Source organism: Canis lupus, chromosome 30, assembly GCF_003254725.2.
Source record: "Canis lupus dingo isolate Sandy chromosome 30, ASM325472v2, whole genome shotgun sequence".
Lineage (NCBI taxonomy): Eukaryota > Metazoa > Chordata > Mammalia > Carnivora > Canidae > Canis > Canis lupus.
The window spans coordinates 10,259,062-10,287,014 of record NC_064272.1 but is presented as its reverse complement, the minus strand read 5'-3'; the positions used below and the strand labels follow the sequence as shown (position 1 = coordinate 10,287,014).

Below are 27,953 nucleotides of genomic sequence, written 5' to 3'. Positions count from 1 at the left end.
CTACGCTTAATTAAATATGTATTTATACATAGATGCATACGTGTGTGATTATATAATCATACCACAAATAGGATTATATAGTACATAGTATGCTTTACTTGCTTTTTTCATTCAACAATTCAATTTTGAATGCATTTTCCTATCAGTATGTTCTTTTTAATGGCTACAATTACTCCACTGTTTGGATACATCAAATGTTTTAAATTAGTCTCCTATTATGAGTGTTTTGGCTGTTTCCAGTTTTTGTCTTAGACGAACAAAAGTACAGGGAGTATCCCAGCATTACCTGTCCCACAATCCCTGTCATCTAAATCTACCTGGAGGCAGAGTAGTTATACAGACATACAGACACAATGTGGGCAGAATGAAAGACATGCCAAGAGGAAAGAATGGGAAGAAAGGCAGGAAGAGTTGAGAGTAGAGAACGGGCCTGGTGGGCTTTTGGGCAGAGGCCAGATTCAACAGTCTTACTTGTAGTTAGAGGATGTCCCCACCTTTTCCTCCCTCTCATCTCCCTGCTCCCCTAACCTTATCCCAAAGAGGCCAGGTGAGTCATACCAGAAATTGGCTGGGATCTAGCATCTCTAACCAGCTTCCACCACCTACAGCAAAGTATCACTGAGTGACCTAGAACTCTTACCCATCAGCCATATGAAAAGGCCCTGTCACTGGGTCAGGGAAGACAGTTGTCTGTCCCTCTCTTTTTCTATTTCTCCCTCTCCTACACACACCCCTGCTGGCCTCCAAGACAATGGGCTTCAGACTTGTATTGAGGTCTCCCCTGAGCTGTGAGGATGAAAAGTGATATCTGCAGGGCCTTTGTTTTTGAACCTGTGCTCCATTCAAGTGCCAGGGAGACTCAGTATGGGGCTAGAGATCAGTAGAGGCTGAAGTCAGAATCTGTGGCTACCCTACTGCCATGTCCACCATATTGGCTGGGGAGGCCCACCCTGCAGCTCAGGTCACTGCTAGCCTCTGCTATGAGGAGGGATGTGTGTGTTTTCAATCATGAACTCGCAGGTCTCACCACACTGGTGCAAGATCTCAGTAAAATGCATCTCCCCCAGGGGTCCTCTTCTATTGGCGTCCATACAGTCCATGAGGCTGAGGAAGCAAGGAGAGTACTTTTACCTAAGGGTTTGGTGGGGCCTCCAAACAGTTCCAAGACACGGCAGAGAGGACACCTGCCCCCATGGCCTCTCTTTGCTCATTCTCAACTTTAAAAAGATAATTTTTTATATCATGAAAGTAATATATGTTCATTCCAGAAAATCTGGAGAATACCAACAGGCAAAAAAGAAAAAAACCCAATTACTATTAACATCTTTCAGGATAGCCTTCAAAATCGTCTGCATAAATATGCTTTTAACAAACATCAATTCATGCTATAATATTATTACATAGCCCATTTAAACTTAATATATCACATGTGGATTTCAATGCCTATACATACAATTTTGTAATCTTATATTAATGGTGTGCAGAATTCTGGCTATTTAACTAGCTCCCAAGAACCAGGCATTTAGGTTGTTTCCAGCTTTTCAGTGTTATAAACAGCATGAGCTAAACAGCTTAGAATCCAAATCTTTGTGTACTTCTTAAATACTGTCTTTAGGTTAAATTCCTACAAAAGGAATGAGGAGGTTAATGCGAACCCCTACATTCTGGTTTGCTCTTTTCCAATCAGGATTAGTTGAGTGAAGCAGAAAGATTATGGAATATGGTATCATATGGACTCTGTTCAAATTTCACTGTACTTACATGTGATTTGGACATATTATCACTTTGAGCCTGTTCCCTCAATCTTAAATGGGGTCAGGATGTAAATGTGCTTTGTGAACCAAGGAATTCCACCAAAGGTAAATTTTTACTATTCAACCTCATATTTGTATCAAATGTGTGTTGTTAATGTTGAGGGATTATAGAAGGTGGTCTCTCCAAGAACCAGCCCCCTTCTGCCCATCTTGGTGTTATCCAGTGCTCTCCCCAGAGCTCTTTTTTTTTTTTTAAGATTTTATTTATTTGAGAGACAGACAGAGCATGAGTTGGGGAGAGATGGAGGGAGAGGGATAAGCAGATTTCCCACTGAGGCCAGAGCCCTGAGCCCAGAGTGGTTCTAGGATCATGACCTGAGTAGAAGGCAGATGTTTAATGGACTGAGCCGAGCCATTCAGGTGCCCCCAGACCTCAGTTGTCATGGGACTTTGCCTTCTAGGAATGGGAATGGGGCAGGAAGGGCAAAATAACTTCTGTACTTTGTATTCTCCTACTCTAATTCCTAGAGGATTCTGTCTACTTGGACAGTGAACCCCAGAGGCAGGAATATGTAGTGAATGATTACGGCTTCATTTACCAAGGGAACAAGAACTGGATCCGCCCATGCCCTTGGAACTACGGACAAGTAAGTCTCCGTCCTACTCATGGTTCGTGGGAAGAGGGGAGCAGGGTTCTCCTCATGCAGAATTCACCCAGAACTGACAGATGGGAACAGTAAAGTGTGAGATGACACTCCAGGGAGCTAGATGAGCAGTTCTTTGCTGATCATGTCTGATTTGGACATCAGGATCTAAGGGTGAAGGGCAGCTAAAGGCATTCACCCTGAAATTTCATGAGTGTGATGATGAGGATGAAGGGACAATAGTGATGCTGGCCATGATGGTGTCTGGTTTTTGTTTGTTGAACTATTTCCGGTAGGACCCCATTTGCCTCTCTCACTTTATCTTCATCACCCAGGCCACAGACCCTAGGACCAGTTCTGTCACATTGAGGAAGCTTGTCCTGGAACATCTCAGCCAGAAGCCAGGTTGCTAAGCAGTGATGCATTTCCCTCTCAGGACCTATTGCCTCTTTGTTTTTATTAGATATCTTTTTCTTTTTTAAAAAAGGATTTTATTTATTTATTCATGAGAGACAGAGAGAGAGAAGCAGAGACACAGGCAGAGGGAGAAGCAGGCTCCATGCAGGGAGCCTGATGTGGGACTCAATCCCGGGACTCCGGGATCACGTCCTGAGCCGAAGGCAGATCCTCAACCACTGAGCTACCCAGGCATCCCAATTAGAATATCTTTTTCATTATAAAGTAACATATGGCTGTTTTTAAAACTTTACAAGGAAATGTTGCAAAAATGTGTACTTAGAACATGAAGGCCATGCTAAGCGCTGTCATCAGCATAGTGTATGTCCCTGTACATTTTGTTTTCTGTACATATTCTAAAACATGATTTTATTGTAATAATAGCATCATGTTAAACATGATGCTTTGCAACTCTTGCCTTCATGAAAGCTTGCCTCCCACATAAAGCTCAGCATACAGCAGGTGCCCCAGGAATTCCAGCACCAGGCCAGGGAAGAGGGTTCTCAAGGTTGAGTCCTAGCACCACAACACTGCTGCTGGGAGAAGATCAGCACTGGCTGCCAGATAGCTATTGGCTGGGAAATCCTGGGGCCCCTTGTGGAGCCTTGTGTCCATTTTATGGACACAGGTTCCTCTCCTGGACGTGTCCAAATAAAACTCTAACACATGTGGCCTCAGCCATAACCTAGGCTCCCCAGGTAGCCATAGGCAAAATGAGACCTGGCAACTTCACCTGGCCCCAACTGACCTCCCCAGCTCCTCATTTGGCATGCACAAATGAGGATCTGGAGATCCCCTTGAGACAGGAGCTTACCATCATCTGTGAGGAACAGAAGTGAGCAGCTGCTACTTTCTGAGCCCTGGGTCCCTCCCTTTCTCTCTTCCTCTTGTTCAGTGGACTTACATTGAATACCTGCTGAGTGCCAGGCAGGGTGCTAGGTGCTAGGGAATATGAAAATGAATTAAATACTGTCCTTGAGCTCACAGTGAGTGGAGAAACAGTCACATAAGCAGGTCACTTACTATGCAATGAGAATTGCAAAGACTAAGATAGGCACAGAATGCTCTGGGAGCCCAGGGGAGGAGCACAGGGTTGGGTATGGAGCTGTCAGGGAAACTTCCTAGGAAGGGAGATGCTCGAACTGAGTTAGCCAAGTGAAGAAAAGTGGGGAAAATATCCAAGGCAAGGCAGAGGAAGTATGAGCCAAAACACAAAGGTGAGAAACAGTTTGATCTGCTGCAAGGGTTACAAGGAATCTGGTGTTGCTGGAGCAAAATTATGAAGGAGGAAGTATTGACACATGAAGCTGGAGAGGAAGAAGGGGGCCAGATCAGAGAAGGTCTTATGTGACTTATAGAGGAGGTTAGAACTTTGACTCTGAAGGCCCAGGGGCCTTTGAATATTTCAAAGCAGAAAAGTGAACTGATGAAACTGTCCCGTGGGGAAGATGGGTCATAGAAGCCTTCTTCTTCTTCTTTTTTTTTTAAGATTTTATTTATTTATTTATTCATCACACACACACACACACACACACACACACAGAGAGAGAGAGAGAGAGAGAGAGAGAGAGAGAGAGAGGCAGAGACACAGGCAGAGGGAGAAGCAGGCTCCATGCAGGGAGCCTGACACGGGACTCAATCCGGGGTCTCCAGGATCACACCCTGGGCTGAAGGCGGCGCTAAACCACTGAGCCACCCGGGCTGCCCCATAGAAGCCTTCTAATCCTATTGTTGTCCTGTGGGAATATTACATGGGAACAAAAGCATTCATTTACTCCCATTCAACCATGGAGTTGAATGCATGGAATCCCTACTATGTGCTGGGCACTGTCCCAGGTCTGGAGCATAGAGTTGCAAGAACAGTTGGAGAGAGCGCATATGCTCAGGCAGGGAAGACAGAATGTGGCTCCATCATAACTGAAGCTAAACCAGGCTTGATTTAGGGAAAGCCTCAGATAAAATGGCATCCATGCCAAGCCCAAAGGACAAGTCGGCCTGCCTTGGGTGGGAAGTTTCCATACCTCACATGCTATTAGTCATTCCAGAGCCCAACTGAGTCACAGATGCCAATGGCAAGTTGGCACCAGCAACTGAGCAGTAGCTGCCAATGATGAGCTGGGTCAGCAGGTGGAGGTGGAAGATGAGGCAACATGGTTTTAGTAAGAACATCCCCTGGGCTCCAGAGTGTGGAGATTGAGAGAAGAAGAGGGAGAAAGAGACAGTTTAACCAGTCAGACTCACTGGAGAAAAACTCCAGGGATTTGATCTATAGGACAAACCAGGAGAGTTGTGACCCCAGAGCTCTCAGACCTTATACCTGCTCAGGAGGTAGTTCATGTCTGAGCTACTGGGCACAGTTACCTTCCAAATGGGTTTGCACTCCACAAACAAACCCCATTGGAGAGCTGGGTGGGGTGGGTCATGAATTTCTTTCCCTATCTACATGTGCCCATCATGGGTGCCTTGCCGCTCTGCATCTCCCCTTGTAGTTTGAAGAGAATATCATAGACATCTGCCTGGAGCTGCTAGACAAGAGCCTGAACTTCCAGACTGACCCAGCCACAGACTGTGCCCTGCGGGGAAGCCCTGTCTACATCAGCAGAGTGGTGTGTGCCATGGTGAGGTTGGCTCTGGCTCTGCCCACCCAGGGTATGTCCAAGGAGGGAGGAAGCTGTGTGTGGGGGATACTCACTCACAGTTGTTCCCTGCAATGGGGGATGAAGAGTCAAGAACAGAGGCCCTCTGGTAAAGCTAACTTGGCTGAGACTGAAAAAAAAAAATCTGGGCAACAGGTTTTCTCCGCTGAGCTCTGAATTAGCTGGGTATGGGCCATCACCTTGATTAATTTCAAATCGCCTGTTTTAGGGAAGGCCACGTGTAGCTCTGGTTTGGGAAATGGTCTTGTTTTTTCTAAATTTCCTTTGCTCTGAAGTATTGTTAAGAGCTCTCAGAGCAAGCTCTAGCTTTGCAAGGGGTGGGTAGAAATAGAATAATAAACAAACAGTGGAGACAAGTCAGAAGGGTCAGCTTCCCATCCTCACCCCTTCCCTAGCAAGGTCTGGAAATCCCCACATAAAATGAGATCAAAGAGTCCACTGTGTCTCAGGCCCAATGATCTTGCAAGGCAGCCCACACATCACATCTTGCTGAGGAAAAGGATGCTTCTAATGTGTCTATACATGGTTTCTCTTCAGATCAACAGCAATGATGACAATGGGGTGCTCAATGGAAACTGGAGTGAGAATTACTTAGATGGTATCAACCCTGCAGAATGGACCGGCAGCGTGGCCATCCTGAAACAATGGCATGCCACAGGCTGCCAACCAGTGCGCTACGGGCAGTGCTGGGTCTTTGCTGCCATCATGTGCACAGGTAGGAAGCGGAAACGGTCCCATGCAGAGAACCAAAAGTGTACTGGCTCATGTCTTAGTACTCTGAACCATTCTCATCCCAGGGAGCATTTCAAAGGAAGCCCCTTCTGTAAAACTGTCTCATCACTGACTTCCAGCATTCATGTATCTGGGCTTATTTTAGAGAATGGTCCTGAGGTAGAAATTGCACACTTCCTTGCTCTTCTCTTCCTTTGATTTTGGACAACCTAAGAGGCTGGTTAGAAATTAACTGGTCCAAGACAGGAATAAGATGAAAGGCCAAATAATTAGAAAACTTACAAACGGATTAGTGCTCTAAGCTAAGAGAGTGGTCTTGACATGGAAGGAAAGTGTGCATCCGAGTGGTAGTATGGGCCATGGGGCCAGAGCAAGATGATGGTTGAGGTAAAATGTTCAGCAGGCTTAGAGGCCTGACTCAGGCCAGGGAGGTAGGGGATGAAGGAAAACAGGAGGTCAGCTTTTCAGATAGGGAATAGATGCTACATGAGTAGAAGAAAAGCTAAAAAATATGTATGGGGGGCAGCACCTGGGTGGCTTAGTTGATCAAGCCTCTGACTCTTGAATTCAGCTCAGGTCATGATCTCAGGATCATGAGATTGAGTCCTGAGAGATGGGCTCCACACTCAGCAGGAAGCCTGCTTGAGATTCTCTCTCTCTCAAATAAATAAATAAACCTTTAAAAATTTATAAAAATAAAGTAAGTAAAAAATACGTATGGGAGAAAGAAAGTAGATGAAAGTTGATTTGCAGGTGGCAGGAGGAGCAAGCAGAAGAAAGAGGGGGCAGTGAATCTTGAGGCAAATGACACCTGGAAATGAGTTACACATTAGGGATAGCAAGAGGAGGCCCTTTGCTTCACCCAGGGTCCAGCTTGTTACTGGTCCTGACCCTCACCCTGCCCCCCATGCCTAGGCCTGCTCTCAGCCTCTAGGCATCTGTATCTGTATACCTGACTTGGGTCATAGTCAGGAAATTCTTATTCTTGTTAGTCAGGGAAAGAGACCAAATAACAGCTCTTGCTCATAGGACTCTCTACTCCAACCCAGGGAGGCCAGCTCTGCTCACAATTTAGTGTTTATTGTGAGCTCAGACCTTTCATGTAGGAATTCCCTATAGGACAGGGGTGCCTGAGTGGCACAGTCTGATTCTTGGTTTCGGCTCAGGTCATGATCTCAGCGTCATGAAATAGAGCTCCGCTGCGTCAGGCTCTATGCTCCAAGGGGAGTATGCTTAAGATTCTCTCTTCCTCTGCCCCTCCCCACTGTGTTCTCAGTCTCTTTAATAAGTAAATAAGTAAATAAATACCTTAAAAGAAAGAAAGAAAAAAATTCCCTGTATGACAAAATCTAGTGCAGTCTGTGTGCATATATATATGTTAAGCCCACCTCTGGGCTCTTGGAGGAAGCCTAAAGACAACCCAGCTGCTGAGCAGCGAGTGCCAGGCCTCTGGCCAAGGGTACAGGATGTTCCTGTCAACACCCACAGAGGATGACTTCACATGGGTTGATGAGGAAGAAGTCCTGAACTCTTCCTCCACTGCAGCTGCAGAGCCTCATCAAAGCTGGAGGCTTTGATTGCCCAGAAGCAAGAAATCAGGAATTGAACAGCTTTGATACTTAGAGCCACAGAGATATGGGTAAACTGGGCCGTCTGAGTCATCCAGGGAGCAGGCACAGGACTGGCAGACCGAGAAAGGATCAGTCCTGTGCATGATGGAGAGGGTTCTTCTACATGGAAAAACCTAGAGACAAATGGGCAGGAGAGGGAGAGGACCAGGGCTTTGGTGTGGTTGTCTGGAACTGGGGGATGAGAGGGGTGGAGCCAGTGAATGGATATTATGCAACAAGAGCAGACCAATTAAAATGTTTATGAGAATCATGGCACTTTAGTGACCTGGGATGCAAAGGGTTGGGCAAAGTGGGTCAAATGTGGCTTGATCCAACTGCTGCTCAGGCAGTAGCAGTCTTTCCCAAAAGGGCCAACATGGTGTATATTAATAAATGTGTCTGTTTGAAAAACCTATTTATTCACCCAGTTACACTTAGTGAGTCCATATTCTATGCTAGGCACTGTGCTTTAAGTACTCTTGGATACAAAGATAGGTAAGACCCAGCCTCTATCCTCCACTAAAAGTTAAGGATTTATCAAATTTCTTAGCCCAATATAGCTGCCAAAGCATATTTATTAGTAGTATTATTATTTCACATTCACAATAGCTGACATTTACTGAGGACTTCTTTTGTGCCAGGCATTGCGCTAAAATTTTGGCAACCTGGAATAATGATGAGGCGTGTGAACTCTGGAAGTAGACTGCTTGGATTCAAATATCAGCACTACCATCAATTAGCTGAGTGGCTTTGGGCAAGTCACTTAACTTGTGCCCCAGATTTATCATGGGGAAAGTAATAGTACCTACTTCATAGGTTTATTGGAAGGATTGAAAGAATTCATATATGGAGAGTACTAACAATAAATAGTGCCCAGCTACAGTGGATGCAAATTAGATATCATTACCATCATTTTACAGATGAGGAAACTGAGGCTTGAAGTGACTAAGTGACTCTTGTCTGACTCAGAAATGCATTCTCCCCTATGCAGCACTGCCTCTGTTCAGAACTGCCTATTTGAATGTCAACATATTGGGGCACCTGGGTGGTTCAGTGGTTGAGCATCTGCCTTTGGTTCAGGTTGTGATCCAGGGGTCCTGGGATCAAGTTCTACATCAAATTCCCCACAGGCTCCCTGCTTCTCCCTCTGCCTATGTCTCTGCCTCTCTCTGTCTCTCATGAATAAATAAATATGATCTTTAAAAATAAATAAAATCTTTTTAAAACTTTTTAAAAATTAAAAAATAAATGTCAACATATTAACTTCAATTTCCTAGTAAAAAAATCACTAGAAGGAAAATTTGCATGCATCAAAAATGCACTTATAATTTTTGAACGGGCTTTTTCTTTGACATTCATTTAGTTGGCTGTTATTTTAGGAATTTCAGACAAATCTCTAGCCTACCTTTTCTGTACTCAGGGTTGGCCACCCACAGCTCTTAGTCATCAGGTTTTTCCTGTTCTAGCCATCCACTCCCTGTGACAGGGAACCTGGAGAGAGTTCCAACAGATACACCCCTTTCCCGCCACCGCCACCATTTGTTAGGGTTCTGAGGCTGGTTCTTTTACACTCTCCTTGCCCTTTTAAACTGCAGCTTTTTTTTCTGTATCCAAGGGCAGACTAATCTCCCAGTCCCTCAGTACTATTCCCTCCCCACTGCAGTTCACGGAGTTGGGGTGGGAGTTCCCTTAGTCACCATGTCTCCCTCTCTCTTACCACTCTTTATGTGGTCTCTAGCTTTCTTGTGCAGAAGCTGGTCAGTCAGCCCTCAGTTCTTCTTCAAGAGGAATTGCTCTATAAATAGTTACAGATTTGGCATGTCTGTGGAGGAGGTGAGTTCAAGGTCTTCCTCTGTCACCATCTTGGACCAGAACTCTTGAATTGTACACTTTACAAGGGTGAATTTTATGGTATGTGAATTATATCTCAATAAAGTTGGGGTTTTGCTTTTGTTTTTTTGGTTTTGTTTTCACTTTTATTATTTTTTATTTTTTATCTTCGTAAATTTATTTTTTATTGGTGTTCAATTTGCCAACATATAGAATAACACCCAGTGCTCATCCTGTCAAGTGCCCACCTCAGTGCCCGTCACTCAGTCACCCCCACCCCCTGCCCACTTCCCCTTCCACCACCCCTAGTTCGTTTCCCAGAGTTAGGAGCCAGGCATCCTGGGAAGGTGCCTGGTCTGTTCCTAACCACAGCTGCATGGGGTGGGGAAAGGGGTAGCAATGACTTGGAAGACATGAATGTTGACTGTGAGCAGGTCTATGGGGCATGATCCCCTCCTCTGTAGACACCTGGGCCCAGGAGCCATGGTGAGAAAGGTGGTAGGAAATGAGGAGGCTGTGTTGGTTAGGGCTGGGCCGTCCTTTCTTCACGTAAAACTATGTCATGTGTATATCTTCCGTGTATTGGATCCCCACTTATGCCTTGTCTTGCATGTAGGATCCTCCGCTTAAAACTTTTTTGAACACATCTAAGCTAGATGTCATCTAAGATTTCTTCTCCCTTAGTTGTATAGTGGCTTCTATAAAGTACCTCATTATCTTCCTTTCAAATACAACTCTTGTTCCCATTGTTTTTATTGACCCCTTAGCTCTCAAAGAAGGAACCTCAGCCAAGGTCCTGGTGTATTATTTTGCCTCAACCTTTAGCTCAAACACAAATCTACTATTATTCCCCATTGATTTATGAAACATCTCAGATTGTGTGGAATGTTCCCTTACCAGGCTGTTGGTTAATATATGGCTGGCACCTAGAAAAATGCCTGGCTGGGATCCCTGGGTGGCGCAGCGGTTTGGCGCCTGCCTTTGGCCCAGGGCGCGATCCTGGAGACCCGGGATCGAGTCCCACGTCGGGCTCCCGGTGCATGGAGCCTGCTTCTCCCTCTGCCTCTCTCTCTCTCTCTCTCTCTCTCTGTGACTATCATAAATAAATAAAAATTTAAAAAAAAAAAAAAAAAAAAAAAAAAAAAAAAAAAAAAGAAAAATGCCTGGCACATAGTTTAACATAATTGTTAGCTATTATATTTAGTCTGATACTGTTTTAATCTCAAACTGCTGGACTCCAGAGGTCTTGCTGGGTCTTGCTTATGAAGTGTTTCTACTCATCCCCTAAAACTCAGTTCCCCATCATCTCTATCACTTTTTTAAAATATAATTTCCTTCCTTTGTTCCATGGAATGTTTAGGGTTAAATTAATAATATTCTTCATTTCATAATACTTCTCATAACAGGTCTCCTTTAGGCCCCTCTTTAAAAAATTAATTTATTAATTAACTGGTTTTTCCTTTCTTATAACCCATTCCTAGTCTCCTCCCCTCATGACAGGGAAACATTTTGATGTAAATCAAAATTAATATGTAACAGTGTCTCCGAAAGTACTCTTACAAAAGAAAAAGTATTTTTTATAGTGCAATATTTCATCCAGTAGGTTTTTTGTTTTATGTATTTTTCATCATTAAAAGTTCCATTGGGTCTTCTATCTTCCATTTCTCTTCTTATCTTCATGTTTTCCTTTACTTCCTATAGAGCATTTTTATAATATTTAAAACAGCTGTTTTAAGGTCTTTGTCAGCTAATTCTATCATCTCTGACATTTCTAGATCTAGTTCTATTGATTGACATTTTTCCTGGTCATGAGTTATATTTTTCTGCTTCTTTACATGCCTGGTAATTTTTTAAGTAAACATTATATTTTAAATATTATTTATTTTTTTGTTTTTAGAGAGGGAACGTGAGCAGGAAGAGGGACACAGGGAGAAAGAAAGAGAATCCACACTGGGTGTGGAGCCCAACATGAGGCTCAATCTCACAACTCTGAGATCATGACCTACACTCAAATCAAGAGTCAGACCTTACCTGACTGACCCACCCAGGCGCTTCTGTAGAAGACATTATTTTTGGAGCAGTTTTAGGATGCACTGTCATTGCAGACAATCAAGAACAGTTCTAATATGACCGTGTAAAGGTAGATCTGAAAAATCAAGACAATATAACTATCTTGGTTTAAGGAACAATTAAAGGCTTGGGAGGAGAAGATACTTTTACCATTTGGAAGCTTAATGGGTCCAGGGAGAAATTAAAAGATGCTAAATATTATCACTTTTAAATGCATCACTTCAACTTTATTAGCTGAAGCTTTGATGTGTTCTTAAGTATAAACCATGGAAATGTGACAGCAAAGCTGACCAAACATATTTTAACAAATTGAACTCTAACTTTCCACCAATTTCTCTTTTATAATGGGAGCCACACTTCCACATGGGGAGGAGGGAAAAGAGCTGGTGAGAAGACTTCATAGCCAGTCCTGAAACAGACTCCATGTTTTAATACACTATCAGGATAATGTCCATCACCAGTTGAAAATGAAGCTGCACTCCTTGATGACAGGAATGTCTTTCATTTTTGTGTATGAATCTAACATATGCATCTAACAATGGCCTGGTTAATCACAGAGGTTTGACACATATCACTGAATGAGTGCTGAATGGCTGCATAAGGAAATGTAATAATTCACGCAGGCAGTGTGATGTGGTGTGATATACCTTGGGAACTCTGCAGCCCTTTCCCGATTCTGATATCTTCTCCACCTTTTTCTAAGCATCACTGTGGGAGTATGAGTGCATGTGTGTGCACACACACAAACACACACACACCTCCCTCTTATGAGGGACTCAGCTCCTACAAAATTATCAGTGTAAGAGTCACTTGAGTCTCATGTCAAACTGTGAGTCATTAGGACTGAGAGTCTGCAGAAACCTTATCCACAGGTTAAAGACAACTCATGTCAACATAAATTTAATGAACATCTACTCTGCGCCCAGAACTGTGCTGGAAACAAAGCAATGCAAGAAAAGTGTCCTCTATGGGTCCTACTCTAGGGGGATTTTTAATCTGGCTGACAAGATAAGACAAATAAAGGATATCACAGAGAGCTCCATCCAGTGATGAAATATGTAGCACAGGTGACCAAGATTAAGTGAGAGCATGATAAGGGAGGCTAATGTGGCATGAAGTAGTCAGTAAAAACTTCACCAAGAAAGGTACATTGAGAATGAGGTGTCTCCAGGATGCCTAGTGAAGTTGCAGTGGTACAGCTTGTCACTAGAAGCATGGCGATGCTTTAATCAGAAAAATGTGGGCTTAAGTCCTGCCTTGGCTTCTTCTTTCTGCCTTGTGACCTCAATCTTTCTAAGCTTCGGGTTACTTCTCTTACTCCTCTTTAATGTGGGGATAACCACAGGGTTGTGGAGATGATTAAATGAGATAATGCCTATGCAGTGCTTGGCACTGTGCCCAGCACTACTATGATGATGATGATGTTGGCTGGCAAGGAAGATAAGCTTGACGGGGATGTGTTTGGAAGCAAGAAGGTTTCCATGCAGGCTCAAGATTCAAATTCAGGAGTTGTGGGCACACAAGTGAGAGATGAGTCCATAAAACAAGATGAGCTCTTTGTGGGAGGACAGTGTGAGCAGGAGAAGGAGCAAGACCACAGGAAAAATGTATGCATACAACTTCATGCAGATCTGAGCACTGTTAGCCACCCCTCACCCTAGTAAGATGTGGAAGCTAAAGCCGAAGCCTCATTCCCCATGTAAGCAACCATTCTAGTCCCACCGTGGCTTCACTGGGACAGGCTATTGTCCCCCATCCCAGGCCTCTCACAAGCCACGATGAGGACTGAGTGAGAACAGATCAGTGCAAATCCATTACCACTCAAAGTTTACACTCTATGGACAGTCAAACTTGATACCCAAAGCATAGCACACAGGCATTATGGTAGCGCTGTATGTCAAGTCAGAAATCACCAAAATGGACAAAAGATTCATGAGACATTCATTCACCCCTCCAGCAACGATGCACCAAATTTCTGCAAAATAAGTCTGGCTCTCTGTTGTTAATGGCTGTATAATGATAAAGATGAATATCACACAATCACTGCCCTCAAGAGAGCAGGCTCGTAAACAAATCTCACAAACATGTGCTATGTCTAATAGAGAACTCCAGAGTACTGTGAGCATAATGGCCTGTGTTCAGGTGGGAAAGGTCCAACCAGCCTTGTTGAGCAGGAGCTGACACCACCTTCAAGTGGCTGTTCAGAATTCACGAGTCAGGGTGAAGAACGGATGTTTGCTTCCTCCTCCCCCTACCCACCACTCCTTGGCACCTTCTCTTATTACCATAATGTTACCCACCCTCCTGACTGTAATCTTAGCATAAATGTGTTCAATACAATGCTCCCGAGCCACCTGAATGCTCTTTCCTTACTCCTATCTCATGTTCCTTTAGTGGCAGTTTTTCCAACCTTCACCCTCTCCTCTGAGGCTGTCCTGTGTTACCTCCACCTACAATTCACCTGTCAGCTCTGCTCACTCCCTGACCTCATTCCTTGGCCTGCACAGACCTGCCACTCCAGGAGAACTTCAGGTTTCCCTTTGGGCTTCTCTCCTTTCTGTTCTGAGTTATATCCAGAGATGTGTCCCCACCCTGACCTGGAGAGGCTCGGTGCCAATATTTGATCACATAGGAAAATACTTGATATGTTTAATAAGGTGAAAATACTAGAGCACTGAACCGTATGCATAATATTGGGAAGTGGGCTCAGATTTGAGTACAAGCTTAGCAGTGAAATCAGTATTTGAGTGATAGGTCTGCAACTTCCTAGCTGTGCAACTTTGGCCAAAATTGCCAACTTTTCTTAGCCTCTGATTCTTAATCTTTAAAATGAGGATAATAATAGCAGCTTCTGTGTAGAGTTGTCCTGAGGCCAACTTAGCAGCATGCCTGGCAGGTATTATTATTATTATTATTATTATTATTATTATTATATTGTTATTATTGAGTGGGGTGGCCTGCCAATCAATGCTGGATTTGAGGGGAGAGAGTCTCCAGAGCATTGGTGGAAGGATGGGCTGGGGTATATTGCTGTACTTAAAGAGTACAGAATGGGGAAAATATGGCAGGGGACAAAGCAAAGAAGTTGGCTGGCAAAGAGAAGAGATGCCTTCTCAGGAATAAAAACAGTATTGTACTTTCTTTCTAGAATTTCTCTGTCAAGTACAAAATCTTACTTTTCTAAGCTTTTGCTACAGTTTCCTTTCTTTTCTGCCTTCCTTTGTGATGCTTTCCTTGATAAGCTTCCAAGACAATCTACCTATGAAAAGGGGGGAATCCAAGCCACAGACCTCTTTGTCTAAGTATCTGATGGTTTGAGCCAAAATTCTAGCTATTTCGCTTGAAGATGGAGATTCGTGGCCAGGGGACAAGTGAGACCAAGTGAGGCTACTGAGTCTTGCCAAAAGAGGTGTGCCTGTCCCATTCCGCTTGCAGGCAGGGAAACTCACAACTTTTTTGGCCCTGGCATTGCTTATCTGACCAACCAGAAGCCTAACCTTTGCACAGAGTCTCTCCCATGAGCCCCAGAGAGGAACTCAGAAAGGCAGGGAGAGAGGTTGGCAATATCATCAACCCATTGCCCCAGACAGCTCCTGACTGGTCCCGCAAGTACCAAATGAATGGTTTCTTGCACCCAGGGAATCCATAGCATTCTTAAATCCACAGCCCACAGGAGATTTATTTGCTCTTTCTGCAGTGATGAGGTGCCTGGGGATCCCCACCCGTGTGATCACCAATTTTGACTCTGGCCACGACACAGACGGAAACCTGATCATAGATGAGTATTATGACAGCACAGGCAGGATCTTGGAGAATAAGAAGAAGGACACTGTCTGGTGAGAGACCATCTTTCCATCTCTTTCCAAGGCAAACCCCTCCAGCAGAGAGTGGGGCAGGCCCACAAGCCTTCTGCCCTCTCACACCCCCCTCACTTACACCAGTCCCAGGGCTCTGTGTCCCCAACTCGAAGGCTGAGACACAGTGGAACACAAAACCTATTCTGAGTTTAGAATCCTCATATCACAAGAGCTTTCTACTCTGGGTGCAGTTTCTATTTGCGTCATTCATTTGTCATCTTCTTCATTTAATATCAGCCTTTAGCTCTGACCGCAGGAAAGCCTGAAGCCTCACCTCCAGACACACCACGAGTGCCTCTGTCAGCAGCAGCACACACAAGAAAGGGCCAGAGGACCTTTTGGGGAGAGAGAGTGAGAGATTTTTAACTTCAGGGAAGTTTTAACTTTTAACTTTTAACTTTAACTTTAGGGAAGCCTTCACTCTGTATTCACAGAAAAAAGTTCTTTTCTGAGCAAGTTGGGCCTCACAGGAGGAAGAGCTGCCACCCCCTTACCCATAGAGGTTTGAAGGCCCAGGGTACACTAAATCTGTCTTTCTATTTGCCCACCGTCCCCTGCCTTGCTCTGGAAAGAACACAAACACTACAGACTCTCCCTTAGCATCATTTGACCCTGATTCCTCTGGCTTCTCCTTTAGGAATTTTCACGTGTGGAATGAGTGCTGGATGGCTCGAAAGGACCTCCCTCCTGGATATGGAGGCTGGCAGGTGCTGGATGCCACACCTCAGGAGACAAGCAATGGTGAGGCTATCCAGAAAAAAGGTGGAACCCATTCCCACAGAAACTGCCCTTGCCCCTGCCTGACCCTGCAGCAACAGCCTGGCCCATTGTAACTCTTCTGTTCTCAGGCCTCTACTGCTGTGGCCCTGCCTCTGTCAGAGCCATCAAAGAAGGAGAGGTGGATCTGAACTATGACACAGCCTTTGCCTTTTCCATGGTGAATGCAGACTGCATGTCCTGGCTTGTCTATGGAGGGAAGGAGCAGAAAATTCACCGGGAAACGAATACTGTTGGCAATTTTATCAGCACCAAGAGCATTCAAAGCAATGAGCGAGATGACATCACGGAGAACTACAAATACATAGAAGGTATGACTGAGCCAGCCCCTGCCAGAGTCCAAGTCTATGAACACCTTCCCCAGGGAACCTCCCGCCAGCTGGGACAGCCCTCTGGGGAACTAGAAGGAATCTGAGGGACAGATCCCAGGTCTTATGCCTCCTCATTTTTAAGGTCCCAGTTGAGATGCTCTCATTGCCTCACTTCCTTGTGCCCACCGCCACCCCACATCCCACAGGCCAGTGAGCATCCTTCAGAAGATGTTCCCAATGACCATAAGGCCACTGACGGGCATCCTACCATATGAATCCTTCACTGCTGCCTTCCTGAAAAGTTAGCCTCCTTCTCAAGATGGGAGGGGATTTAGTAAACCCTATTCTATTAATTTAATGAATTTCATTTAACATATTTTCTAATTAACTTTGTTTTATTGAGTTTTTGGAGGACAATACAGACCACCAACCAGTACTCAGGCCAATATAAGGCCGAATGTTTAGTCCGACACCTGCCCCTGCTGAGAGGTGGGCGACCTGGAAGAGTCCCCTTACTCAAGTTAGCAGGGGCAAATAGGCAACTACAGTAGTCAGGCGTGAACACATTCCCAGAATTTGAGGAAGGTCAACCACTGGATTCAATCACCATGGAGCCAAGTGAAAAATATACAGTCTATGAGGACCAGAAGCTGGGCAAGGAGTAGGAGCTGAGCAGGAGTGAATCAGAAAAGGAGGGGAGTGGCAGGAGGCTGAGCAGTTACTGGGAGTGCTGAAGAGTAGCATCTGTGGTGTGTCTGTATGGGCCTTGGGGACCCACAGAGAAGCTCCAGAATATAAGCCTATGAAGGGGTTTACCAGTGCACCTGAGTGGCTCAGTTGGTTAAGCACCTGCCTTGGGCTTGGGTCATGAACCCCAGGACTTGGGAACAGGCCCTGCATCAAGCTCCTTGCTCAGCAGGGAGTCTGCTTCTCCCTCTTCCTCTGCCTGCCACTCCCCCTACTTGTACTCGCTCTCTCTCTCTCTGCCAAATAAATAAATAAAATCTTTTAAAAAATAAAAAAAAAAGGAAGGGTTTTTACACAGTGAGAGGCAAGCACTGAACACAGCCCAGCCTGCTGTTAGTCATCCCCTTCATCTCCATCCACTCTGGGGTTACCTTGGTTGGGGTGCCCAGGACAGATCCTGAGGCAAGGATATCAGGATGGGTGGTTTATCTGTGAGGCCATCCAGGAACTACTGGAAGGAGAGTGAGCAAGTGAGACAGGGGAGGGAAGAAAGCCAATGCAGGGTGCCTTGTCCAGCCAGTTAGGAGCACAGGCAGCTGGAGCTCAGCTCCTGCAGGGGAGCTTTATGAATGTTGCCAGGGAAAACACTTTTATTTGCTAAATATGGCAACCCTATCAGGGATTCAGTGTCAAGTGTAGAACACCACCACAGATCTATCCCACCCAAGAGGCAAGGGGGCTAGGCTATTTATCCCCCAACTCCTGTCAAGCAGGGACTGAGGCCCTGACTCCTTGGGGTGTCAAGTCCCTAGTACTTCAGGCCTGTTCCATGCATAGTCTATGGCAGCTCTGGTAACAAAGAAAGCCCTAGACAAAGAGTAGAAGGTGCTAGAATTTGAATGTAGGGCATGTGGGCACTGAACTGGTGAGTGCCAAGGGGATGTGAGTAGGCATTGCAGCATTTGCTAGAGATCCATGGGATTCCACTGTAATCTTGGGGGTTTGGAGTTATATGCCTGTGGGCTTGAGAGTGGTATTCAGTCGGGCAGTATCTGATCTTTTCCTACTCAGCCTGACAGGATCTGAGGATAGAACAGACCACATGTGAGCTAAATCTGATCCACATCTCCCTGGGCCAACTCTTGCTGAAGCACGTGTGTGGATCCTCTTCTGCCTGGAACCAGGCTTAGAATGACCCCCAGAGCAAGGAGATAAAAAGTGGCGTCTGTCTGGGGAAGATGTGGGGATGCTCTGAAGGGGTGGGACAGACTCTGAGGGCAGTGAGTGCCAAGTGAACACAGCTGCTAGGATTATTAGGGAAGCGTGGGTGAGTAGTCCTGCGTATCCTGGCCACAGTATCATTCCAGGACTGAAGCCAAGCCTCTCTGGAAACTCCGATTGCCTGAATTTTACTTTACTTTAATTTACTTTAATTCAATTTTATTTTCTCTCCTTTCTTTTCCTTTCCTTCTTTCCTTCCTTCCTCTTTTTTTCTTTGTCTTTCTTTTCTCTCTCTCTTTCTTTCTTTTCTTCCTATGGCTTCTCTCACCTTCATGCCCAGGAATTTGTCTACACCTGGCCAATTGTTTGGTTCTAGAACAGGAAATTACACTGTGCTGCTGTCTTTAAGAGGCTTACTCTTCTCCATTTGTGGGCCTTTGTCTTTCCCCTGGGGGAGGCAGGATAGAGTCTAAGGGTTGGAAGCGTGGATTTTTGTGTTGGGCACATTTCATTTCCACCTGGATTCTGCCCCTTGCAAGTTGTGGGACTTGGACAAATGACAGGGCCTCTCTGAGCCCCATTTTACTCATCTGGATGAATTCAATTTTGTTGGTGAGGACATGGTGAATAAGGAACCCTTGTGCACTGTTGATGGGAATGCTAGCTGGTACAGCTTCTGTGGAAAACAGTATGGTGGTTTCTCAAAAAATTAAAAATAGAACTACCATATAACCCAACAATTGCACACTTGAGTATTTGAAGAAAACTAAAACACTAACTTAAAAAGATACATGCGCCCCTATGTTTGTTGCAGCATTTTTTATAATAGCCAAGCTATGGAAACAACCCAAGTGTCAACTGATGGATAAATGGATAAACAAAATGTGGTATATAATTGAATATTATTCAATCACAGAAGACAATGGAATCTTGCCATTTGCAACAATATGGAAGGAACTTGAGGGCATTATGCTAAGTGAAATAAGTTAGACTATGACAAATACTGTACGATTTCCTCTTTTATATGTGGAATCTAAAAAAAGAAAAGAAAACAAGTTCATAGATACAGAATATAGATTGCTGGTTACAAGAGGCAGGGGGGTGGGATGGGAGAAATGGGTAAAGAGAGTCAAAAGGTAAGAAAACAAATAAATGAATAAAATAGTGCTAGTGATTTAATAAAAATAGTTCTAGGACTTTCATGGTACCAAAGAGAAGGTCCAGAGGGTCCTCCCTGTCTCTACTGGGGATACCATTGTCACATGGGCACTGCTAAAAAATATTCATACTCAATAAATAGTAACAATACATCCCTCTCATGGTTGATGTGAGGATGAAAGGTATGAAATACTTTGCAAAGCTGACACTTAAAAAGCACCTGATGAGGGGCCTGCTGGCTCAGTCGGTTAAGCATCTGCGTTCTGCTCAAGCTCAGGTCCGTGATCGCAGGGTATTGGGATAGAGCCCTGCATCCCATCATACTGCATCCATTGAATGATCTCCCTGTTGAGGGGGGAGCTTGCTGCTCCCCCTGGCCCTCCCTGCCCTCATGCACGCCCACACATACCCACATTTGTGCTTACCCTCTCTCTTTCTCAAATAAATAAATAAAATCCTTAAAAAAGAAAGAACGGAAGAGAGAGAGAAAAAAGAAAAGAAAGTACCTGATGAAGAGTAGGGAGTGTCTGTTATTAGAAATGGGGGTTTTAACAGTCCTGCAGTGTTCAGCCAAGGCTTACCTCCCAGGGTCAGCCTGGCCTACACCTGGTGCTATCACTGCCCTTCCAGGTTCCCCCCAGGAGAGGCAGGTGTTCCTGAAGGCTCTTCAGAAGCTGAGGGCTGGAAGGTCTGAAGACCCCCATCATGCATCCACATCCATGCCACTGAGCGAGGACAGCCTTCGGAGGCTACATATGCCTTCCCTTCAGCCCAGTGATGTTGTCCAGGTCTCCTTGAAATTCCAGCTGCTTGCCCCACCCCACATGGGCCAGGACATAAGCTTTGTCCTGCTGGCCCTTAACATGTCATTCCAGTTCAAGGACCTCAAAGTGAACCTGAGTGCCCAGTCCCTGCTGCATGATGGTAGCCCGCTACTCGCTTTCTGGCAGGACACAGCCTTCATCACACTCTCTCCTGAAGAAGGTATGCGCTCTGGGTATAGGCATGAGGACAGCCTGTGTACACAGAGTGGGTTATGGAAATGCCAGTAGGAACAACCCAGATAAAAATGTTCTGGGGACAGGTCCCTGTGATACCAGTCTTCCTAAATGTCCCCTTTGGCACAGATTCCTTCTTCCCTCCTTTCTCTTCTTCCTCCTCCATTCCCTTTACTACTCCAAGGAAGGGAGCCTGATTTAGTAGGGAAAGCCTGATCTTTGGAGGCATCCAGAACTTGGTTAGAACCTCGATCCATCCATTTACCAGGAGAATGACCTTGCGGAAACCATTTTGCCTCTCTACCTGAAAACCTAATATCTGCTTCACTGGGGCTCAGTACATGTTAGTTCCTTCTCCAAAGAAGGATCCCTCCAGATCTAACCCAGGCCTAGCTGATTTTCCCAGCTACTTTCACCTCATCTTTTTGTTTTCTCCCTAGCAAAGACCCATTCCTGTAGAATTCCCTATTCCCAGTATAGCCAGTACCTGTCAACAGACAAGCTGATTCGCATCAGTGCCCTGGGCGAAGAGAAGAGCAGTCCAGAAAAGATCCTGGTGGACAAGATCATCACCTTAGCCTATCCAGGCATCATAATTAATGTAAGTTGTCTGGGGGGCTCCTAGGGATCTGGCTGGGGTTGGGGGGAGTGCAGCCCTCCAAGACTCTGTTCAGAAAAGCAGTCTCCCTTTTCCACTGCCTCTTCTAGTGTTCCCAAGTACCTTCCTATTGGGAACGTAAGGTTCATCTGAAAACACTGGACAAGATGTCCATACTCTTGCACCACTAAAGTCTTATGGGTAGGGGCACCTGGGTGGCTCAGTGGTTGAGCATCTGCCTTCAGCTCAGGTTGTGATCCCGGGTTCCTGAGATTGAGTCCTGCATCACGCTCCCAGCAGGGAGTCTGCTTCTCTCTCTGCCTATGTCTCTGTCTCTGTCTCTGTCTCTCTCTCTCTCTCCCTCTCTCTCATGAATAAAAAAATAAAGACCTTATGGGTAGACCTTGAGCAGGTGCTATGGAGAGGACAGGAAGAGATCTCTTTCTTGTGCCACCTCCCACTGTTGGTCTTCCCCAGGGTCAACATGAGGAACTATGAGCTCCAGTGGAAGGAACCTCTATGGGGAGAAGAGCACTGCCTGAGATCAGCTCAGATTTGATTTGCCACCTCTTAGCCATGCATTCCTGGACAAGTCCCTGGGCCTCTGCTTCGGGAACTGTCAAATGAGAGGATTAGACTAGCTGGCCTCTGAGGACACCATCTGCTGTGACATTCTGTGGTCCTCTGAGTGGGAAGACTTCATGGGTCTCTTCAGTATTGTTTCCCCAAGGCCAAGCAGCCTCCTGGACCCTGTCAAATGAGCCTGTGGGACCCCTGGTGGGGTGCATCCAGCAAGCCCAGCCACTGGAGTCTTCTTTTAGGGAGGGTATCCAAAAGTACCTCCAGGTTTCCTGAAGCTACTTCCATCTCTCTATGGCCTTGAATATTCCATTGCTCTACACTCACCTACTGGTGTGAAAAGAAGTGAGCCCATTATGTTAAGAGGGAGAAAAGGAATGTAGTAGACTTGCAATAAGAAAGTGCCAAAGAAGATTCTATCCACTCAAATTATGCATGAGAATCCTTTGGGATTATTTTACATTCAGATGAAAGCCTTGGAGCAGAGATAACATTACTAGAGTATCCAATTTATCAGATTTTTCCATATTCTGGGTTGAGGGATATAAAATATTTTATACAAACACCTATGAATGTAGCAATGAATCAAAGTTTTACATAACAATATCTTTCATGATGTACGCTGATATTTTCATCTGTTTTGTTTTTAAAAAACATTAATGACAACGTATCAAGTTGGTCTTAACCCATACCTAGAAAAACATGTGCCATAGAAATCCAGCTCTTCAGGAAATAGATCTGAAGAGAAATGCTGTCTGTAAATGTTTGATGAATTGGAGAATGAGATTAATCTTCTGCTTCCTTCTTCTCCTCTGGATCGCTCTGTTTAGGTTTTAGGAGCTGCCATTGTGAACCAGCCACTCTCCATCCAGGTGCTATTTTCAAACCCCCTCTCAGAGTACGTTGAAGACTGTGTACTAACTGTGGAAGGAAGTGGGCTCTTCAAGAAACAGCAGAGAGTCCTGTGAGTGCTGGTAGTACTCAGCCTTCGCTCCCATCTTATCCTGGGGTTTTCACTAGCCTTCTTTCTGGTGATGGGCACCCAGGCCAATCTCTGAGAACACCAGGGAAGGAAAGCCCTGGTTGCTGAGTGGAAAAGAGCTTTGGGGTTCTCATAATACCCATGGTCTTCTAAAATTCTCTCTTCTCTGCTACAGCATTGGAATCCTCAAACCTCAACACAGGGCCAGCATCACTCTGGAGACTGTCCCCTTCAAGAGTGGCCAAAGGCAGATCCAAGCAAATCTGAGGAGCAACAAGTTTAAGGACATCAAGGGTTACAGGAATGTCTATGTAGACTTGAGGTTATAAATTCTGGAACAATGAGCTGGATGCATGGATTTTAAGCTTCAAGAGAAGGAGCACATTCAAATGTAAGCTGTGACACTCCCCACCATGACAGAGGCTTTGCAGGGCTCCAAAGTAAGCAGCACAGGAGATGTCAGCGATGGATAATCCCCTGGGCCATTTGCACAGCTCCCCACGACTCTGATCAGAGCCCAGAAACTCTGTGGTGTCCAATCCAGAAGTGTGAGATAGCACAGAGGTCTGAGGACTCTGGTTGGGCTTGGCCATGACTTACTGCTCCCCCCTTAAACTGGCTGAGTAGCTCGCTGTCATTTTGTCACTGCAGTGGCTAGTGCCCTAGTCCCAATAAACTTCAATCCTTGTTCTCACCTCCTTCACACTCATGTAGTCATCACTTTCCCTGCAGCAATGCCCACATATTCCCTGGATGCTAAGAGTGTTCTATTGTTTCAATGCCTGAGTCCATTCAAGGCTGAATTACTGAGTGCCTAGTATGTGCCAGGCACTGTTCTGAATGTAGGGGAGAAAACAGTAAACAAAGCAAAGGCTCTGCCCCCATGGAGCTTACATTCTATGTAAGGAGGTAGGATACAGATAATAGACACGTCAACAGTTATTAAGATATTTACAGATGATGTGTCAGTCATGATCTGGTCAGGAAAACCAAAACCCTTGTAAACGTTTCTACATACTACCCACTCTCTTCATATCATGGGAAAAAAAACCTACAAGATCTCCCACTTGGCCTTCCTTTGAATCTCTTTCCATATCATATCCAAGATGTTCCTCTTAACAGTTCCAGCCTCTTGGCTTGAAGTCTGCCAGTGCATTGTGGTGCTGGATGGACCTGGAATGACCATGGTTCAGAGATAAAGCCAGTTGAATAATGCAGTGAAATAGATTTTTGGTAGGAAATGAAGTACCTTTCTATTGGTTGTAGCTTGTGTGCATGCTCTTTCTGTACACAAAGCAACTCCAATCATTGTCTCCTCTCAGAGGGACCTGATTTGTCATGGCACTGTGCCAAGTTCGAGATGGAGAAAGGCATGATGCACCTGCCCTCCAGGAACTAGCTACATGACTGAGACAGCCATGTTAGGCATATATTAAATGCACACACATTAAATAAATACTTCTATTATATATAAACAAAAGGGTAAGTGTAATTGATCAGAGGGAAAGAAAAGGGTATGGTGAGAATTACATAGCAGGTTGAGGTCCTATTAAGGAATAGGCTGAGAACTAGGAGAACCCTGACAGCAGGGGTCAGGAAGTAGCATATAATTATTTCATTCTGTAACTGTTGCCTAACAATCATGAAACATGTTTTCAGGAAAACGTTGTGGATGAGAACATCTTGCAGAGACAGTGACCTCTAAAGTACTTAGAACATTTCAACTACCACACCCTCAGACGCTTTCTTGAATCTTGACTTTAACACTACATTCATTAATTCTTTCACTTGGCAAATATTCACAGAGTTTCTACTAGGGGCTAGGCCTGAGCTAGGCACTGAGGACACAAAAAGGACCAGTGCCTGTCCTCAACGACCTCAAGTCTAAGCATGTGGAGAATGAAAAATGAACAGGAGGTTATAACAGAGTGGTGAGAACTACTGTTGGAGTGAGTGTAGGGTGTTATGAGAGCACGAAGAGGGGCAGCTTGTCTAATCTTGGGATTGTGAGTCAAGGAAAGCTTCCTGGAGGGAGTGGCATTTAAGCTAAAACCTGAAAGACCGGGAGCTAGCCGAAGAGACTCAGGGTCCAAGGGGTTGGGGTCGAGCAAAGCAGTCAGGAACTGCAAGTCAGTCAGATAGCTAGAGATCAGAGCTGGAAGAGCTAAGTAGCAGGAAAAAGTAAGGCTAGAGCCAAGGGATGAAGAGCTTCAGTCAGGGAGTCTATAAAGAGTTTGGACAGTGATCACCAGTAGGCATCTGTTTCCTCTAAGTCTTGGATCATAGTCATCGCCTGCAATGTAAGTGTTTAAAGTAGTTTCTATTTTGCAGAGCTGAGCAAACTTCATGTGATTGGAGATTCACTTAAAGGACAAATAGTTCTCCACCCTTGTCTGTCATAGGAGCTTGCAATTCCCATTGGAGTCATTCCTCTGAGCTAAAGCCTTCCCTGAATGTCAAGGTTGTCTTTCAACTATTTATTTAACATTTACTGAGTACCTATGTACTGAATTTTCTAGGCCCAAGTTACAGAGCAATAAACAAAGATAACAAGGCAAAGGATTTGAATAGACATTTCTCCAAAGATGATATACAAATGGCCAAAAAGCATACAAAAAGATGCTTAATATCATTAATCATGAGAAAAATGCAAATCAAAATTACATTGAGATATTAAAAGTAAATGCCACACAATCCAGTGATTCCACTCCTGGAATTAAACTAAACTAAAATGTTAGTTCAAAATGATATATCCACTGCTATGTTTATTGTAGCATTAGAGTCAATAGCCAAGATATGGAAGCAATGTAAGTGTCCATCCACACACGAATGTATAAAAAGATATATATCACACACACACACACACATACACACACACACACGCAGAGAGGAATATTATTTAGCCACAAAAAAGAATGATATCTTAACTCCTTGTGACAACATGGATGGACCTAGAGAGGATTATGCCAAATGAAGTAAGTCAGAGAGAAAGACAAATACCATATGGAATCAAAGAACAAACAGACAAAGCAAACAGAACCATAAATAGAGAGAACAACCTGATGGTTGCCAGAGGGGAGGAGAGTGGAGAAATGAGAAAAATGGGTGAAAGGGAGTGGGAGATACAGGTTTCTGGTTATGGAATGAATAAGTCACAGGAATAAAAGGTACACCATAGGGAATATAGCCAACAGTATTGTAATAGCATCATGTGGTGACAGATGGTAGCTACACTTGTGGTGAGCATAGCATAATATAAAGACCTGTCCAATCTCTATACTGTACTCCTGAAACTAATGCAACATTGTATGTCGACAATACTTCAAAAAAAGCCCTACACCGAGATATTGCCTTATACCTATTAGGATGGCTATTAAAACAAAAACAGAAAATAACAAATACTGGGGGGAATGTGGAGAAATTAGAATTCTTGTGTATTGTTGGTAGGATGGTAAAATGGTGCAACCAGTGTGGAAAACAGTATGGCAGTTCCTCAAAAAGTTTAGGATAGTACAACCATATGATTCAGCAATCCCACTTCTGGGTATATTATCCAAAAGAATGGAAAGTGGGGGGTCGCCTGGGTGGCTCAGCAGTTGAGTGTCTGCCTTTGGCTCAGGGGGTGGTCCTGAGCCTGAGATGAAGGGGCAAGGAAGAGTTGTAGTTTAATTGGTACAGAGTTTCAGTTCTGCAAGAGGGAAAGAGTCAGAGTCTTGAGATCTCTTTCACAACAATGTAAACATACTGAACACTACTAACCCGTATACTTAAAAATGGTTAAGGGATCCCTGGGTGGCGCAGCGGTTTAGCGCCTGCCTTTGGCCCAGGGCCTGATCCTGGAGACCCGGGATCGAATCCCACGTCGGGCTCCCGGTGCATGGAGCCTGCTTCTCCCTCTGCCTGTGTCTCTGCCTCTCTCTCTCTCTCTCTCTCTCTCTGACTATCATAAATTTAAAAAAAAATGGTTAAAATGATTCAGGCGCCTCGGTGGCTTGGTCGGTTAAGTGTCCAACTCTTGATTTCAGCTCAGGTCATGATTTCATGGTCATGTGACTTAGTCCTGCTTTGGGCTCCGCACTGAGCATGAAGCCTGTTTAAGATTCTCTCTTTCCCTCTGCTCATCCCCTTCATCCCTACACGTGCCCATGTGTCTGCTCTCTCTCAAAAAAAAAAAAAAAAATTTAAGATGATAAGTTTTATGGTATGTGTTTTCGACTACAAAAATGTTTTTCTATGCTGTTCTAACATTTACAACTTTGTTAGATACAAAGTAATGATAACAATAGCGTCCATAACAATGTCAGCAGGAATAAAAATATCCATTGATTGCCTAAAAATAAACAAGCAAAACCGGATTTCAGTCTTTGTAAGTGTTGGTCTATTTCCTATTACCTTTACTCCTGGGGAACAGTCCTTCAGGGGTCCCAACTGAAAATCCCGGGGTGTTTCTTGGGAACCTTCATTCCTGGTGACCGTGAAACTCAAATTTTTAGCCTCCAGTCTGTGAGATTGTCCGAAGATCTGCTCAGATTCTCAGGCTGTCAGCTACGTATTGTGAATCAGCAAGTGTCCTAAAGGGAAAAGTGGCATGCTGTCAGGATCACTTCTCTGTGCTTCTCTTCTCCCTGAGATCTCAATCCTTCAAATCCTTCCTGCTTTGGTGCCTTCAGGCAGAGATTTGAAATATTTTATTCAGCTTTTCTGGTTATGATAAACAGGGGGTGATAATATCAAGCTAGATATTCTATCTAGAAGCAGAAGTTCTTGAGAGATTTTAAAAGAAGATTGAATAGAGAGACCTTCCTAGTGATAGTTTCAAGTACAGGCTAATAATGAAGTCAAATGTATGGGACCTGAGGTGGATCTGAACTGGACCTGACCTAGATCTGAGTCCAGTCTGTACCAAAAACTGTGAGATCTTGAGAAAGCATCTGATCCTGGGAGGCTTAGAATTAAATTTCTAGTGTATGGACACCATGTTTATAGGTAGGTTATAATGTGCATTTTTAGGCTCATTTTTGCTGTTTTACCT

At 44.6% G+C, this 27,953-nt stretch overlaps 1 protein-coding gene and 1 long non-coding RNA gene across 3 annotated transcripts in view; one reads left to right on the top strand and one right to left on the bottom strand.

The window, feature by feature from the left end:
- The window catches only part of TGM5 (transglutaminase 5), a 31,325-nt gene extending 7,710 nt beyond the window's left edge, over positions 1-23,615 (top strand). The window contains exons 4-13 of one of the 2 annotated variants that reach the window (XM_035709133.2): positions 2,283-2,401; positions 5,344-5,472; positions 6,049-6,226; positions 15,451-15,589; positions 16,248-16,351; positions 16,459-16,698; positions 20,395-20,748; positions 21,203-21,363; positions 22,770-22,903; positions 23,097-23,615. In XM_035709133.2, coding sequence (XP_035565026.1) covers positions 2,283-2,401; positions 5,344-5,472; positions 6,049-6,226; positions 15,451-15,589; positions 16,248-16,351; positions 16,459-16,698; positions 20,395-20,748; positions 21,203-21,363; positions 22,770-22,903; positions 23,097-23,250 — 1,712 coding nt within the window. In that variant the 3' untranslated portion in view covers positions 23,251-23,615. Of the gene's footprint in view, positions 1-2,282; positions 2,402-5,343; positions 5,473-6,048; positions 6,227-15,450; positions 15,590-16,247; positions 16,352-16,458; positions 16,699-20,394; positions 20,749-21,202; positions 21,364-21,837; positions 22,904-23,096 lie in introns of those variants that run through there. The other variant, XM_049104326.1, reaches the window with a different exon arrangement.
- On the bottom strand, positions 74-27,633 carry LOC118352954 (uncharacterized). Its single transcript, XR_004810963.2, has 2 exons — positions 27,314-27,633; positions 74-1,104 (listed from the first exon to the last, which is right to left on the bottom strand). It is a non-coding gene; the product is annotated as an uncharacterized LOC118352954 (long non-coding RNA).
- Positions 27,634-27,953: the final 320 nt, after the last annotated feature.